The following is a 16,371-nucleotide window of genomic DNA, read 5'->3' as shown; positions in this document are numbered from 1 at the left end:
TTGGTCATAGCAGTCAGTACAGCCATGTTTGTCTTTCCTTTAAAACAATCAGGAAAATGGACAAGCAGTTGAAGTGACTGACTTGAGTCATCCTAGCCTTCTTGGATATAATCAGAAGACTTGAAGCCAATCCCCAGAGAAAAGAGTAACTGTGATTTAAATCCTAGGTTGAAACAGGAATCAGGTGGTCCCTTTTTCCAGTACAGAAATCTTATTTGATAACTAAATGTATTTTTCATAAACTGAGTAGTAACTCAGGTGGCATTTCTGTGACAAATTTAGTTATAAACTTCTTAAACTAATTTAAGGATACCTATTTATGTTGGAGAAGGTAGAATTATGGTATGAAAAGTCATTGGGAGGACAAGGTGGGAGGATGAATTGAGTCCAGGAGTTCACGACCAGACTGGGCAATATAGTGAGACCCCATCTCGTTAAAAAAAAAAAAATTGCCAGAGGTGGTGGTGTGCACCTGTGGTCCCAGATACTCAAGAGGCTAACGTGGGAGGATCACTTGAGCTTGGGAAGTTGAGGCTGCAGTGAGCTATGACTGCACCATTGCACTCCAGCATGGGCAACAGAGTGAGACTCTGTCTCAAAGAAAAAAAAAATTATTCAATCTTAATGTGTCAACTGTCCAGAAAACCTATCTCACTGGAAGTTGTTAGAGCAGGCTGGCTGGCAAGACCATAGAGAATAGCTTCTGACTGCTTTTTCCTACCCATTCGTTTTTTGTTATCGTTGAGACAGAGTCTTGCACGATCTTGGCTCACTGCAACCTCGACCTCCCAGGTTCAAGTGATTCTCCTGCCTCAGCCTCCTGAGTAGTTGGGATTAGAGGTGTGTGCCACCATGCCCAGCTGATTTTCTTTTTTTTTAGTAGAGACGATCTCGCCATGTTGGCCAGGATGGTCTCAAACTCCTGACCTCAAGTGATCTGCCCACCTTGGTCTCCTAAAGTGCTGGGGTTACAGACGTGAGCCACTGCACCCGGCCCCTGCCTGTTCCGTTTTGTTTTGTTTTCAGAGGGAGTTTCGTTCCTGTTGCCCAGGCTGGAGTGCAATGGCGTGATCTTGGCTCACCACAACCTCTGCCTCCCGGGTTCAAGCGATTCTCCTCCCTCAGCCTCCCGAGTAGCTGGGACTACAGGCGCACGCCACCATGCCCAGCTAATTTTTTGTATTTTTAGTGTAGATGGGGCTTCTCCATGTTAGGCTGGTCTCGAACTTCTGACCTCAGGTGATCTGCCTGTCTCACCCTCCCAAAGTGCTGGGATTACAGGCGTGAGCCACCACGCCCAGCCAGGAATATTTCCCTTTTAATCCCCCTTCCATAAATGTGACTTATGTGAAATTCTACATAATGTCAGAAGGTCCATCAGAATGCATAGTTGTTTCTGCATAGGATTTCTGCAGAAAGAAATGGATAAGGATTTTAACCATTGTTCTTTTGGGCTTTTGTTGAGATTCATTTGCTTTCCACTTTAATACTGATCACCAAAAGTGGGTGTTCATACTAGTAATTCCCCAATAGGTTTTGGGAGCCTTGACACATTTTCTTTAAGGAAGGCTGCTGCAACTAAGAAAATATGTTTATGCTTCCTTGGGTGTGTGGCTCTTGGGCAATTAGCAGCTTGTTCTTGCCTAGTCAGGTTTTAGTAACCTGTGCAAAAAGTGAAGTCTCAGGTATTAACTCTTATATTCGCCATATGGTAATCTTAATGAATTCATTCGTGATCAGTAAGTTCCTATGGGTTAAGACTTTCCAGGCTAGGCACAGTGGCTCACACTTGTAATCCCAGCACTTTGGGAGGCTGAGGCAAGATGATCACTTGAGCCTAAGAGTTCAGACCAGCCTGGGCAACACAGCAAGACCTCATCTCTACAAAAAATTTTTTAAATTAGCTGGATGTGGTGGCATGCGCCTGTAGTCTTAGCTGCTTGGGAGGCTGAGGCAAGAAAGATCACTTGAGTCCATGAGTTTTGAGGCTGCAGTGAGCTATGATCATGCCACTGCACTCCAGCCTGAGAGTGAGACCCTGTCTCAAAAAAAAAATCTCCAAAAGGATAGATTAAAAAAAAAAAACAAAAACCTCTCCAAAAGGGTAATACCACATCCTTTCTTGAAATACTCATAAGAAGGAAGCACTCCTAGTTAGAGTGGCCACTTCCCAAGTATTCTGTCTTTAGCCATAGTTGAACGTTTTCTTTGAAAATATCCCAAAGGGGTATTTCCACGAGTAATGTTAAGGGCTCTTGATGAGATGGCAAGTTTAAGAACTCTTTTCGTGCTTGCTTCGGCAGCACATATACTAAAATGGCAACAATATAGAGAAGATTAGCATGGCCCCTGCGCAAGGATGACACGCAAATTCATGAAGTGTTCCATATTTTTAAAAAAAAAAGACTCTTCTCTTGGCCAGGCATGGTGGCTCACGCCCGTAATCCTAACACTTTGGGAGGCCGAGGCAAACGGATTACCTGAGCTCAGGCAGCCTGGCCAACATGATGAAACCTCATCTCTACTAAAATACAAGAAAAACATTAGCCGGGCATGGCGGCATGAGCCTGTAATCCCATCTACTCAGGAGGCTGAGGCAGCAGAATTGCTTGAACGCTGGAGGCAGAGGTTGCAGTGAGCTGAGATCGCCTTGGTGACAAAGTGGGACTCCATCTCCAAAAAAAAAAAAAAAAAAAAACTTCTTTCAGAGACTGGAAGAGCTGTAGGGGTGGGGACAAGAGTCATCTGTCTATGTGTGGCACTAAACTGGGCACACAGGATATATTATGTGGACAGTTGTAAAGAGAGCAAATTTTTTTTTTTTTTTTTTTGAAACAGTCTCTCTCTGTCACCCAGGCTGGGGTGCAGTGGTGTGATCTCAGCTCACTGCAAGCTCCGCCTCCCGGGTTCACGCTATTCTCCTGCCTCAGCCTCCCGAGTAGCTGGGACTACAGGCACCTGCCACCACGCCCGGCTAATTTTTTTGTATTTTTGATAGAGACGGGGTTTCACCATGTTAGCCAGGATGGTCTCGATCTCCTGACCTCATGATCCGCCCGCCTCAGCCTCCCAAAGTGCTGGGATTACAGGCTTGAGCCACCATGCCCGGCCATTTTTTTGTATTTTCAGTAGAGACAGGGTTTCACTGTGTTAGCCAGGATGGTCTCGATCTCATGACCTCGTGATCCCCCCGCCTTGGCCTCCCAAAGTGCTGGGATTACAGGTGTGAGCCACCGCACTCAGCTTTTTTTTTTTTTTTTTTTTTTTTGGAGACAGAGTCTTGCTCTGTCACCCATGCTGTAGTGCTGTGGCATGATCTCGGCTCACTACAACCTCTGTCTCCTGGGTTCAGGCAGTTCTTGTGCCTCAGCTTCCTGAATAGTAGCTGGGATTTCAGGTGTCCACCACCAGGCCCAGCTAGTTTTTTTATTTTTAGTAGAGATGTGGTTTCACCATGTTGGCCAGGCTGCTCATGAACTCCTGACTCAAGTGATAGCTGGTCTCGGCCTCCCAATGTTTTGAGATTACAGGTGTCAGCCGGCACGCCTGGCCCAAACTGTATTGACTTAGCTCATGGTTTCTCTCTTCCCCACTTAAGTAGGGGATCTTCTTGTGCTGGGATACCACCTTAAGCATCTTAGGATCATGCTGGAAGGTAACACATTTAGTGCTGTAAACAGTGAGGAAGTTTTCTCTCATTTTTCCCTAAATGTCCACGTGGACCTTGGGCCACATTTTGAGAAACATGCTCAGTTGGAAGCAATAATTTTTGACCTCTTTGGCGTTCATTGGAAATCTTTTGAAGGTGTGAACATTCACTGCAGAAATTGCACAAATGCATCATTTTCCATATGGTTTCAAATGGGAGGTCTTACACTCCTTGACATCATGGAACTGGTTTAAGAAGTCTTACTTTTCAAGAACAGTAAATACTGTTTACCTAGATGTTTACAGTGACCCCCTGCCAGTTTTACAACCCAAGAGTTGTCTTGTTTCTAAGCCTGTTTCTCAGTGAAGAAAATGGCTCTTTATCCTCTATGGACAGGTGAGCTATGTTTTAGCCATTGCGTTTGGTCAAGAGTGCGCCCTGGCACAAATAATGTTGCTGATGTGGTTAATGTCAGTGTGTAACTAGCTTACTACTCTGCCTTCTGCTCTTACAGGCCTGTGAAGTTTGTACATCTGTTCACTTAAGCATCACACCTATGTATGCTAAGCATGTAAAGTCAACAACGAAAACTGGAATACGGAAGTGAAAATGAGAATTTTGTTAACTCTTGTTAACTGAGAGTAGTTGGTGTTTATCACTCTGTGATTAGAGCAATAACTCTAAGAGGAAAGATTATATTGAACAAAACATTAACTTTGAATAACCTCTCAATTTCAAATTCTCTCTTTTTTTTTTTTGGAGACAGAGTCTTGCTCTGTCGCCGAGGCTGGAGAATCTCAGCTTACTGCAACTTCCGCCTCCTGAATTCAACCAATTTCTCCTGCTTCGGCCTCAAGTGAGGCTGAGATTACAGGCATGCGCCGTCATACCCAGCTAATTTTTTAATTTTTAGTAGAGACAGGGTTTTGCTATGTTGGCCATGCTGGTCTTGAACTCCTGGCCTCAAGAAATACGTCCGGCCTCTTTTTTTTTTTTTTGAGACAGGGTCTCTGTCACTCGGGCTAGAGCGCAGTGGTACAATTACAGCTCATTGCAGCCTGGATCTCCTGGGCTCAACCAAGTAGCCTGGACAATAGGCATGCCACCATGCCCTGCCTTTTTTTTTTTTGAGACAGGGTCTCCATCAAAAAGGGCGCAGTCTTGGCTCACTGCAACCTCTGCGTCCCAGGTTCGCGGTTCTCATACCTCAGCCTCCCAAGTAGCTGGGGCTACAGGTGTGCACCCCCACACCTGGCTAATTTTTTTGTTTGTTTGAGACAGAATCTTACTCTGTTGTCCAGGCTGGAGTGCAGTGGTGTGATCTTGGCTCACTGCAACCTCTGCCTCCCAGTCTCAGGCAATTCTCCTGCCTGAGTCTCCCGAGTAGCTGGGATTACAGGCGTGCCAGGCTGGTCTTGAACTCCTGATCTTAAGTGATCCACCCGCCTTGGCCTCCCAAAGTGCTGTGATTACATGTGTGAGCCACCGTGCCCAGCCCATATTCTCCTATTTTTAAACTAATATCCTTTTTCTGTTCCAGGATTCCATCCAGGATACCATATTATGTTTAGTTGTCCTCTCTCTTTAGCCTCCTATTTTCCTTTTTTTAAGACTGTTACTTCTGTTAAAGTATCTTTTGATTCCTCGTCAATAGGACCAAAATTAGGCTTTTCTGGATGTTTTGTGGTTGTGTTAAAGTATTAACCTTTCCCAGGTGACTCCTAAATAAATAGGTAAAATCATTATAGAGTTCAGCAAACAGCTGTAGTGGTAATTGAGAACACCTATTGGGATCCCTGTTACCTTTGGAGTTAAAAGTTTCAAACAAAACACCACTTAGAAACTTCCGTACATTAAGAATTTACACATTTAAGTGTGAAAGATTGTCTTTGATTGAATAGCACATTAGGGTTCTTAGTATCTGCATGGGGTAGTAAGGGGATATGTGATAATCTTTAGTTACTTTTAAGAGTAAAAAATTGCTTTGCAGTGGTTTTTCCTGTAGCATTATGTATAAGTATTTCCTATATTGCAAGGTCCTTCCTGTTTCTACTAGAAAAATTTTAAGCCCTATTGTCCTTAGGATTTCTGTGTTACAGTAATATCTGATATTTTCATAATTACTATTGCTCCATCCTCCCTGAACCCCTCCCCCCAGCCCCAAAGTTGTGCTAACCCTACAGATCTGACACCATGTTTGCCCTGAAGATTTCTCTGGAGTCTCCCGTGGTGTGTTTTGTTTTTTTCTTTTTTTGAGACAGGGTCTCTGTCACCCAGGATGGAGAGCAGTGGTGCGATCACTGCAGCCTTGACCTCAAGTGACCCTCCCACCGCAGCCTCCTGAGTAGCGGGGACCACACTCGGTGAATTTTTTTTTTTTTTTTTTTTTTAAACGGAGTCTCGCTCTGTCACCCAGGCTGGAGTGCAGTGGCGCGAACTCAGATCACTGCAACCTCAGCCTCCCTACAAGTAGCTGGGATTACAGGCGTCCGCTACCACACCTGGCTAAGTTTTATATTTTTAGTAGAGACAGGGTTTCACCATGTTGGCCAGGCTGGTCTCAAACTCCTGGCCTCAAGTGATCTGCCTGCCTCAGCCTCCTGTAGTGTTGGGATTACAGGCATGAGCCACTGTGCCTGGCCCACTCGATGAATTTTAAAATATTTTTTGTAGAGACAGGTGTCTCCTTATATTGCCCAGGCCGATCTTGAACTCCTGGACTCAAGCAGTCTTCCCGCTTCAGCCTCCCAAAGTTCAGGGAGTACAGATGTGAGCCACTGGACCTGGCTGACTCCTGTCTTTACTGGTGATTTATAGGTTGTATGTTCTTTGACAATTTTTTTCAGAATTTTGAACAGCCTCTAGGTATGTCTTTGTATTTGGAACTCTGTTTATCGCAGTCTTAACAAATTTTTATTCGTATTTCTATCCAGTTATAAGACAGGTAATTCATAAATAAATCCTAAATAAATGCAAATGCCTGATTGATATCCTGGTCTTAAAACTGAAATATCATATAGTCCTAAGGCATCTTCTTGTCCTGAAGAAAACATTTAGATGCTTCAGTTTTCTGTAAACACTGAGAGAATTCATGGTATGCTATACCCAGTGATTCTTGTGGGCTGATTGAGCAAATCTGTCCCTCCATCCTCACCCCAAGATGTTGAATCAGTGATCTGAGAAGCAGTGCACATTCTCCTACTACAAGGCCTGGGATGGGAGTGTTGCCAAAGTCATGGCATAGTGGTATGTGCTTTTTTGCAAGGCAGTTGCAGCATTTTACTGGTGCTGAAAGTTTCGGAATTGCTTTTTAACTTTATTATAAAAAATATTTCAAAGTATACCAAAAGGAGGCAGTAGTTTGTTGTATATATGGGTAGATATGTGTGTTAGTGTGCATGTGTGTATATATATGTGTGTATATGTAAGTGTGTATATTTCCTAGCTCTACTGAAAGGGCCTTCAAGCAAATGAGGATACCCAGTTCCCAGACCTTGGTGTTTTATGCAATTCCTCACTTAAAGAAACTAGGATTTCTCACAAATAGCTGATTCCAGGGCTGGGACAGGATGAATACAAGATAAGCTAGAACGTATGACAGTCTTTAGAAAAAAAAAAAAAAAGATGGCATGTTGAAAAAGACACATGGGCCAGTTTGAAGAGGCACCCACTGGCAAAATCTGGGACAGTTTGGGCACCACATAATTGAGGACATTAATGAGTTATAGACCAACAGAAAAACCAGGAGTCAGCCGGGCACGGTGGCTCACGCCTGTAATCCCAGCACTTTGGGAGGCTGAGACAGGCAGATCACTTGAGGTCAGGAGTTCCAGAGCAGTCTGGTCAACGTGGTGAAACTCCGTCTCTACTAAAATACAAAAAAAATTAGCCAGCCATGGTGGTGCATGCCTGTAGTCCCAGCTATTTGGGAGGCTGAGGTGGAAGAAGTGCTTCAACCCAGAAGGCAGGGGTTGCAGTGAGCCAAGATTGCGCCAGTGCACTCCAGCCTGGGCGACAGAGCAAGACTGTCTCAAAAAAAAAAAAAAAAAAAAAAAAGAGGAAAAACTAGGAGTCTGTGAGTCCATACCAATAATACATAGGTATATAAACAGGGGAAAGGAGGACTTGCCTTTACAGTATGATGCCAAGTGCTGGCTGGTAAATATGGAGAGTGGAGAGAGGGCTAGAGTGGCAAAATGAAGAGTGGTTTGGTCGAGAATCATTAATGGATGCTAACTTTAGTGGAAGACCAAGATATTTGGGTGATTTTAAAGTGTCTCCCCACAGATTGCATGCTAAATGCAAATGGGAAAGCAGTAACTAAATAGTAGAGAAACTAGAGAATACCTTGACCAAATGATCAAAATTAGCACCATAGATAAAGGACAGATGAACATCATGGCCTCCAGAAGTGACGGTCTGTGAAGGACACAGCACCTCTTCAGTTAGTATTCTGCCCCATGGATATTTAGGCTCAGTCTATCATGAGAAAACATCAGACCAACCCAAAATGAATAATGTTCTTTTACAGAAAGGGACTATATTTTCTAGAAATGTCACTATCATAAGAGACAAAAGTTGTAGAAATGTTCTAGATTAAGGGAGACCAAAGAGATACAACAATCAAATATCTGATTCTAGACTGGATCCTGTTTTGGAGGGGGAAGATCAATGTAAAGGACATTACTGGGTCAATTTACAAAACTGGAATTGGGAAGGTAGATTAGAAAAAAGTATTATCAATAGCTGTAGTTATAAAAAAAACTAGCAGTTCTTCTCAACTTGGGTCTGCAGAAGTAAGTCTTCATGCCCTGAGGCATCCATTATATGTGAGGGATTAGCCTCTCTCCTGTGCATACCAGCTAAGTACATCCTTGAGAGAATGGGAAAATAGTTCACTCAGGTCATTTTCTGTAGGGCTAAATTCTCTCATGGAGCTGGATAACAGGCTGTAAAGGAATATCTTCATTCTTAGGAAATAGGCACTGCAGTATTTAGGAGTAAGGCATCATGACTTACGCAATTTACTCTCAAGTTAGTCAAAAAAAAAAAAAAAAAAAAAGCTCACTCATATGTGGAAGCCAAAAAAACTTGGCTTCGTGGAGATAGAGGATAGAATGATAGATACCAGAGTCTGGGAAAGGTGTGTGGGTGGGATGGCAGAATACAAAGAGGTTGGTTATATGGATACAAACATGCAGTTGAAGAAGGAGTAAATTCTAATGTTTGATAGCAGAGCAGAGTGGCTGTGGTTAACAAGTGTATTGTATATTTCAAAACAGCTAGAAGGGAGGACTTTAAATGTCTCCAAAACATAGGAAGGATAAATACTTGAGGTAATTGACACCCCAGATATCCTGACTTGATCATTACACAGTTTATACATGTAACAAAATATCACATATACCCCATAAGTGTATACAAATGTCTGTATCAATTTTTTTAAATTCTGCAAAAAAAAAAAAAGTAAATGATAAATAGGGAGAAATGTTAATAGGTACATAGTATATGGATGTTTTTTGTGTTTTTTTAGTCTTGCAACATTACATTTAAAAAAAACTATCGCCCCCCCCCCCCCCCCCCGGCCCGGTTGCTCACACCTGTAATCCCAGCACTTTGGGAGGCCGATTCGGGCAGATCGCCCGAGGTCAGGGGTTTGAGACCAGCCCGGCCAACATGGCAAAACCCCGTCTCTACTAAAAATACAAAAATTAGCCAGGCATGGTGGCGTGTGCCTGTAATTCCAGCCACTTGGGAGACTGAAGCAAGAGAATTGCTTGAACCCAGGAGGTGGAGGTTGTAGTGGGCCAAGATTGTGCCACTGCACTTCATCCTGGGCTACAGAGTGAGATTCCATCTCAAAAAAAAAAAAAAAAATTCCCCTTGTAAATTGTCATCTAATGCATTGAAAATTGGTAAGATTAGGCAGAGGTTTTATCTAACACTAAAGTTTCCTTGCCTTGATGAGCATTCAGTGTTACGGAATGTAACAATATTATTCAATAGCAATTATGAGAGATTGTTTTAGCCAGAAACTGATCACTTTTAAGTTACTGGATTATTCTGCTTGAGCTTGTGAGAACCTCAATGTACTCCAGTCCTTTCTGAAATAAGGCAGGATATAAATAAGAATTGTGTGAAGTGTTTAAGATGGACACTTAGAATTATTCAGAACAGAAGTTTAAAGTGTGTGGCCTAAGAAATGTAATTCAAAATGACTATTTGACTTCTCTTTTTAGGAAGAACTTTTGGATATAAAAGAACTCCCCCATTCCAAACAGAGGCCTTCGTGCCTTTCTGAAAAATATGACAGGTATGTGTGTCATTCTAGTCCTTAACTACTTCTAGTCAATAACTTTTTGTTATACCAAACTTGGTAAATTAAGAATTGTATTGTTTTGAAGTTTTCTGGTAGAATTATAAGTGAAAGAGGGATTTCGAGAGGTAATAAGATGGGTTTCAACTACCTAGGAATGAAACTAAAATTAAAAGATGACCTGGTCAGAGTCACATAGTCAGAAAGCAGAATTAAGACTTGAACCCGACAGGGCGTGGTGGCTCACGCCTGTAATCCCAGCACTTTGGGAGGCCAAGGCAGGCGGATCACGAGGTCAGGAGATGGAGACCATCCTGGCTGACATGGTGAAACCCCATCTCTACTAAAAATACAAAAAATTAGCCAGGCGTGGTGGCATGCGCCTGTAGTCCCAGCTACTCGAGAGGCTGAGGCAGGAGAATGGCATGAACTCGGGAGGCGGAGCCTGCAGTGAGCTGAGATCGCACCACTGCACTCCAGCCTGGGCGACAGTGCGAGATTCCATCTCAAAAAAAAAAAAAAAAGACTTGAACCCAGGAGTCCTCACCAGGGTCTTGTCCTCTACCAGTGGTTTTTTGCACTGTACTTTGAGGGTACCTGCCTCAGGTATGCTGCTCAGGGGGGCTCTTGGTTCTTTTTTTTGCATTCCCACAAAAAACTATTCAGCCTTTCCGATTAGCTTCATTTCATCCTAGTTTCCCTCAGAAGAAGAAGGCTTTGGTTTGGGAAGACTATAGCTAAAAGTGGTCTGAAAATCTCCTACAATAATCCTATATTGTACTACTTATGGCCACCTTAGTCATTTCATTTCTTTTTTTTTTTTTTTTGTCCGAGACAGAGTTTCACTCTTTTTGCCCAGGCTGGAGTGCATTGGCGCGATCTGGGCTCACTGCAACCTCCACCTCCCAGGTTCAAGCGATTCTTCTGCCTCAGCCTCCCGAGTAGCTGGGATTACAGGCACCCACTACCACGCACAGCTAATGTTTTTGTATTTATGGTACCTATGGTACTATAGTGCCTATAGTCCCAAGTACTCAGGAGGCCAAAGCAGGAGGTTTGCTTGAGCCCAGGAGCTTGAGGATGCAGTGAATTATGATTGTGTCACTGCACTCCAGTCTGAGCAACAGAGATCCTATCTCAAAAAAAAAAAAAAAGTCTTATTTAACCAGGAAATTGAACATTAATATGATGCTTTATATGTTAAAAAAAATGTAGGCTAATACTAATATAAACCATCTACCTTGATATTTAAGAGATGATGGGCCAGGTGCAGTGGCTCACACCTGTAATCCCAGCACTTTGGGAGGCCAGGGTGGGCGGATCACAAGGTCAGGGGTTTGAGACCAGCCTGGCCAACACGGCGAAACCCTGTGTCTACTAAAAATACAAAAATTAGCTGGGTGTGGTGGCACATGCCTATAGTCCCAGCTACTCGGGAGGCTGAGGCAGGAGAATCGCTTGAACCCGGGAGGTGGAGGTTGGGTTGATCCTAGACTGCGCCATTGCACTGCAGCCTGGGCGACAGAGCAAGACTCCATCTCAAAAAAACAAAACAACAAAAAAAAAAACGTGGATGCCTCAACCACATTCCCTGATGAAGGTGATACTTGATACTTGAATAATGGCTATGCCAATTAGTTAGGATTTTTCTTTTTTTTTTTTTTTTTGAGGTGGAGTTTCGCTCTTGTTGCCTAGGCTAGAGTGCAATGGCGCAATCTTGGCTCACCACAACCTTCGCCTCCCGGGTTCAAGCGATTCTCCTGCCTCAGCCTCCCAAGTAGTTGGGATTACAGGCACCCACCACCACACCTGGCTAATTTTTATAGTTTTAGTAGAGATGGGGTTTCACCATGTTAGCCAGGCTGGTCTCGAACTCCTGACCTCAGGTGATCCATCCACCTCAGCCTCCCAAAGTGCTGGGATTAGCAGGCATGAGCCACTGCGTCTGGCCTACAAAACATATTTTTAAAAATTATCTGGGCATGGTGGCACCTGCCTGTAGTCATAACTACTCAGGAGGCTGAGATGGGAGGATCACCTGAGTCCAGAAGTTTCAGGCTGCAGTGAGGTATAATCATGCCACTGCATTCCAGTCTGGGTGACAGAACTCTGAGACCCTGTCTGAAAAAAATAAAAAAGTTATCCTGGGCAGACAAACAGCTTTTATTTCTGAAGCAGAGACATTGTGCCTGGTGGTAAAAATAAGAAAGAGGAGAGAGCTTCTCATTTCGTTTCACCTCTCTGAGAACTAAAATTTGTTGGGCTCTTAAATGCTAGATAATCCTCACCACTACCGTAGAAGGTAGGTAGTATATATTTTATTGTGAGGAGTTTGAGACTGAAACGCTAACTCACTTATTCAAGAAATGTTCATTGGTACCTGGTATGTGATAAATACTGTGCCAGGTTCTATAAAATATTCCGTGGCTTCATGGGGCATTGGTCTATGGAAGGATATAATCAAATACTTGTAAAAATTTATCATTGCAAACATCACAGGCTGCAAAGGACAAGTGTGAAGTACGTTGCTAGTGTATAGCATGGCCTGGTCTAATCTGGGGGTTGGGGAGTTCTTTCTGCAGAAGATGCAGCTCAGTAACTTGTCCAGGATGTTCCCAGTAGTAGTGGCAAAACTAGAATTAAAGCCCAGATTTTGGGCTCCAGAGTTTCTGCTCGTGCACAGTACTACCCAGCACCCCATCATTACACAGAGAATAAAATAAAACCTAAACTACACATTTTAGGTCGTAAGAGCTGTTTGCCCTGCTTGTGGAAAAACTAAGACTGTGCATAGAAATTCTGGAAAAATACACATCAAATGATCCAGGTGCTACTTCTGGTGAGAGAGTTAAGGGACTCTTTTTTCTCCTTTGTATTAGTCTTCAGTAAACAACAGTTAATATTTATGGAACATCTTTTTTGTATAGTACAGGCGTAGTTATTGTAATCCATGTGCATGCCAAGGTATATGGTCTGAATGTTTCAATTGTGTACAGACCATTAGTTTTCAAGTGACTATTGGTGTTGTGTGATCAACAACAAAGCATTACTGAATTAATAGATGTTTTTGTTTTCATATTAAAAGAGGTAACAATTCTGCAGGCAGTCATGAAGCTTTATTTTAGAAATGGGTTTCTGGCTGGGCGTAGTGGCTCACATCTGTGAGCCAGCACTTTGGGAAGCCAAGGCAGGCAGATTACTTGAGGTTAGGAGTTAGAGACCTGGCCTGGCCAACTGGTGAAACCCTGTCTCTACTAAAAGTACAAAAATTAGCAAGATGTGGTGGTGGGCACTTGTAATCCCAGCTACTGGTGAGGCTGAGGCAGAAGAATCACTTGAACCTGAGAGGCAGAGGGCGCAGTGAGCTGAGATCACGCCACTGCGCTCCATCCTGGGCGACAGAGCGAGACCCTGTCTCAAAAAAGGAGAAATGGGTTTCCATAACTATTAGCTGAGGAGGTTTAGAAATCACACTGCCTATATGGTTCATGGGCGTAAGTGCTAACAGTTGTATTTTTTGACCTGTAGTGATGGTGTCTGGGACCCTGAGAAGTGGCATGCCTCTCTCTACCCAGCTTCAGGGCGGAGCTCACCAGTGGAAAGTCTGAAGAAAGAGTTGGATACAGACCGGCCTTCCCTGGTGCGCAGGATAGTAGGTGAGCACACAGTCACTCAGAAGTGGGGTTAGTGATTTTGGGGACATGCTTTTGGCTGCTGGTTTCATTCTTAGCTCTGAGAATTTTATGCTTTGAGGGGAAATGTCATTATCAGGAAACTGATTTATCGGTTGGGTTTTTCCTAATCAGCAGGGTAAAGTCATAGTCTACTTTGTCACAGCTATATAAGAAGACTGTTAGGCTGTGTGCTTCTGAATTAAAAGTACCGATTATCTTTCACTGGCATGGATAACTGAGTTAGATGTGGTGGGTAGCATAAAGCTGTGCTGGAAATCTCATTATGCTTTCTTTCATATGTGAGACCAGTCCTCCGGTATAAATTAGTTCTGGCAATTCTTTTTTTTTTTGTTCTGTTTTTTTTTGAGACGGAGTCTTGCTCTGTTGCCTAGTCTGCAACCTCTGCCTCCTGGGTTCAAGCAATTCTCTGCCTTAGCCACCTAAGTAGCTGGGATTACAGGTGCCTGCCACCATGCCTGGCTAGTTTTTGTATTTTTAGTAGAGATGGGGTTTCACCATCTTGGCCAGGCTGGTCTTGAACTGCTAACCTCGTGATCCACCCACCTCGGCCTCCCAAAATGCTGGGATTACAGGCATGAGCCACTGCGCCCGGCCTAGTTCTGGCAATTCTTAATTCATAGTAGACTGTGATCTGAATAAAGGCTTGGATACGGTTTGAGACTGAAGTTAAGTCTGATCTTCCAACTTTCCTAGTTTAAAGTTTACCCCTTTAGAAACGTTGTTTAAGGGTGAAATGGAGACCAGGTAATATAAAAGCAGTCAAGGAACTTGTTGCAAGAACTTTTTTTGAGATGAGAGGATGACCCATCATAAAAACTTGGAACTAAACGAAAAAGATAGCCCGGCTCTAGTTTAAGCTATAAGACCCTTCTACACAGTCTGTCAGTACACTCAGCACAGTAATGTCTCTCAAAGAATTTATTCTAGCAGAATCATTAAAGATATGCAGAGACTTTATTAAAATGATGAAAACTGAGAAGGAACCTAAATATCCAACAGTAGAAATGGGTCGCGTAAACTTCGGTATATCCATATATGGGAATGTTACATTGCATTGTCCTGTAAAACCATGTTGCAGATGTGTTTATTGGCAAATAATGTTCATGACGTACTGACTCATAGAAAACTTTCCATATTGTATCCTGTGTTTAGAAAAAACTGAGACTGCACAGAAATTCTGTAAAAGTACACAACAGAACATTCTAGGAGCTGTTTGTGATAACAGAATTAAAGCAGATTTTTCTCACTTGGACTAATCTTCAGTTTCCTGGTTTTTCTAGGAAGACATTTTTTGTGTGGTGACATGTTTGTTCTTCCTACACCAATAAATTTATTGAGATAGAATTTACATATAGCCTGCACAAAAAGTATACCATTTGATGTCTTGACATGAGTATATACCTGTGAAACCGTTACCAAAATCAACATAAGCATTTTTATCACCCCCAAAAGTTCCCTAGTATTCCTATGTGTCCCTCCCTTTAGCTCCCCCCCACAACACTTCCCCCTTCCCAAGCAAGCGCTGATTTGCTTTGTTTTTTTTTTTGTTTTTTTGAGACAGAGTCTCCCTCTGTCGCCTAGGCTGGAGTACAGTGGCGTGGTCTCTGCTTACTGCAACCTCTGCCTCCCAGGTTAAAGCGATTGTCTTGCCTCAGCTTCCTGAGTAGCTGGGATTACACATACACGTTCCACCGTGCCCAGCTAATTTTTTTTTTCCCCCACCGAGACAGAGTCTTGCTCTGTCACCCAGGCTGGAGTGCAGTGGCGCGATCTTGGCTCACTGCAACCTCTGCCTCCCGGGTTCAAGCGATTGTCGCGCCTCAGCCTCCCAAGTAGCTGGGATTATAGGCGTGCGCCACCATGCCTGCCTAATTTTTGTATTTTTAGTAGAGACAGGGTTTCACCATGTTGGCCAGGCTGGTCTTAAACTCCTGACCTCAAGTGATCCACCCACCTCAGCCTCCCAAAGTGCTGGGATCACAGGCATGAATCACCGTGCCTAGCCCCAATTTTTGTATTTTTAGTAGAGACAAGGTTTCCCTATGTTGGCCAGGCTGGTGTTGAACTCCCAACCTCAGGTGATCCATCTGTCTCAGCCTCCCAAAGTGTTGGGATTACAGGCATGAACCATAGTGTCCGGACTGATCTGCTTTCTGTATCTGCTTTCTGTTCCTATAGATTAGTTTACATTTCCTAGGATTTTATATAAATGGAGTTACTATAGTATATACTCCTTGTGTAGCTTTTTTCACTAAGAATAGTTACGATTCATCCACGTTGTTGTCTAGTTTATTTTCATTGCTTAATAGTATTCCATTGTATGGATTTAGCAGTTGATCCGTTTATCTGTTGATGTACATTTGGGTTGTTTCCAGTTTTTGACTGTTAAATAACCAAAGCTGCAATGAACATTCATGTACAAGTCTCTGGACATAAGCTTTCTTTTCTCTTGGGTAAAAACCTAGGATTAAAATGGCTGGGTTGTATAGTAGATGTATGTTTAACCTTCTGGGAAATTGCCAAACTGTTTTCCAAAGTAGTTGTACCATTTTACGTTTCCACCAGTGGTGTATGAGAGTTCCACTTGTTCCAACATCCTCATCTGCACTTGGAATGGTCAGTCATTTAAATTTTAGCCATTCTAATAGGCGTGTAGTAGTATCACATGGTTTAATTTGCATTTCCCTAATGACTAATTATGTTGAGTATCT

General features: G+C 43.1%; 1 protein-coding gene and 1 non-coding gene across 9 annotated transcripts in view; both read left to right on the top strand.

Annotated features, from left to right (window-relative positions):
* The window catches only part of EIF4ENIF1 (eukaryotic translation initiation factor 4E nuclear import factor 1), a 52,356-nt gene that overhangs the window by 9,918 nt on the left and 26,067 nt on the right, over window positions 1–16,371 (top strand). For all 8 annotated transcript variants that reach the window (XM_034949339.3, XM_034949338.3, XM_034949337.3 and 5 more), the window contains exons 3-4: window positions 9,889–9,962; window positions 13,494–13,621. In XM_034949339.3, the coding sequence (XP_034805230.3) occupies window positions 9,889–9,962; window positions 13,494–13,621 (202 nt within the window). The remainder of the gene's footprint in view (window positions 1–9,888; window positions 9,963–13,493; window positions 13,622–16,371) is intronic.
* On the top strand, window positions 2,288–2,394 carry LOC112438170 (U6 spliceosomal RNA). The gene has a single exon (XR_003026647.1). It is a non-coding gene; the product is annotated as a U6 spliceosomal RNA (small nuclear RNA).

This window comes from Pan paniscus, chromosome 23 (genome assembly GCF_029289425.2).
Source record: "Pan paniscus chromosome 23, NHGRI_mPanPan1-v2.0_pri, whole genome shotgun sequence".
Lineage (NCBI taxonomy): Eukaryota > Metazoa > Chordata > Mammalia > Primates > Hominidae > Pan > Pan paniscus.
This window is presented reverse-complemented; position numbering and strand designations above follow the sequence as displayed.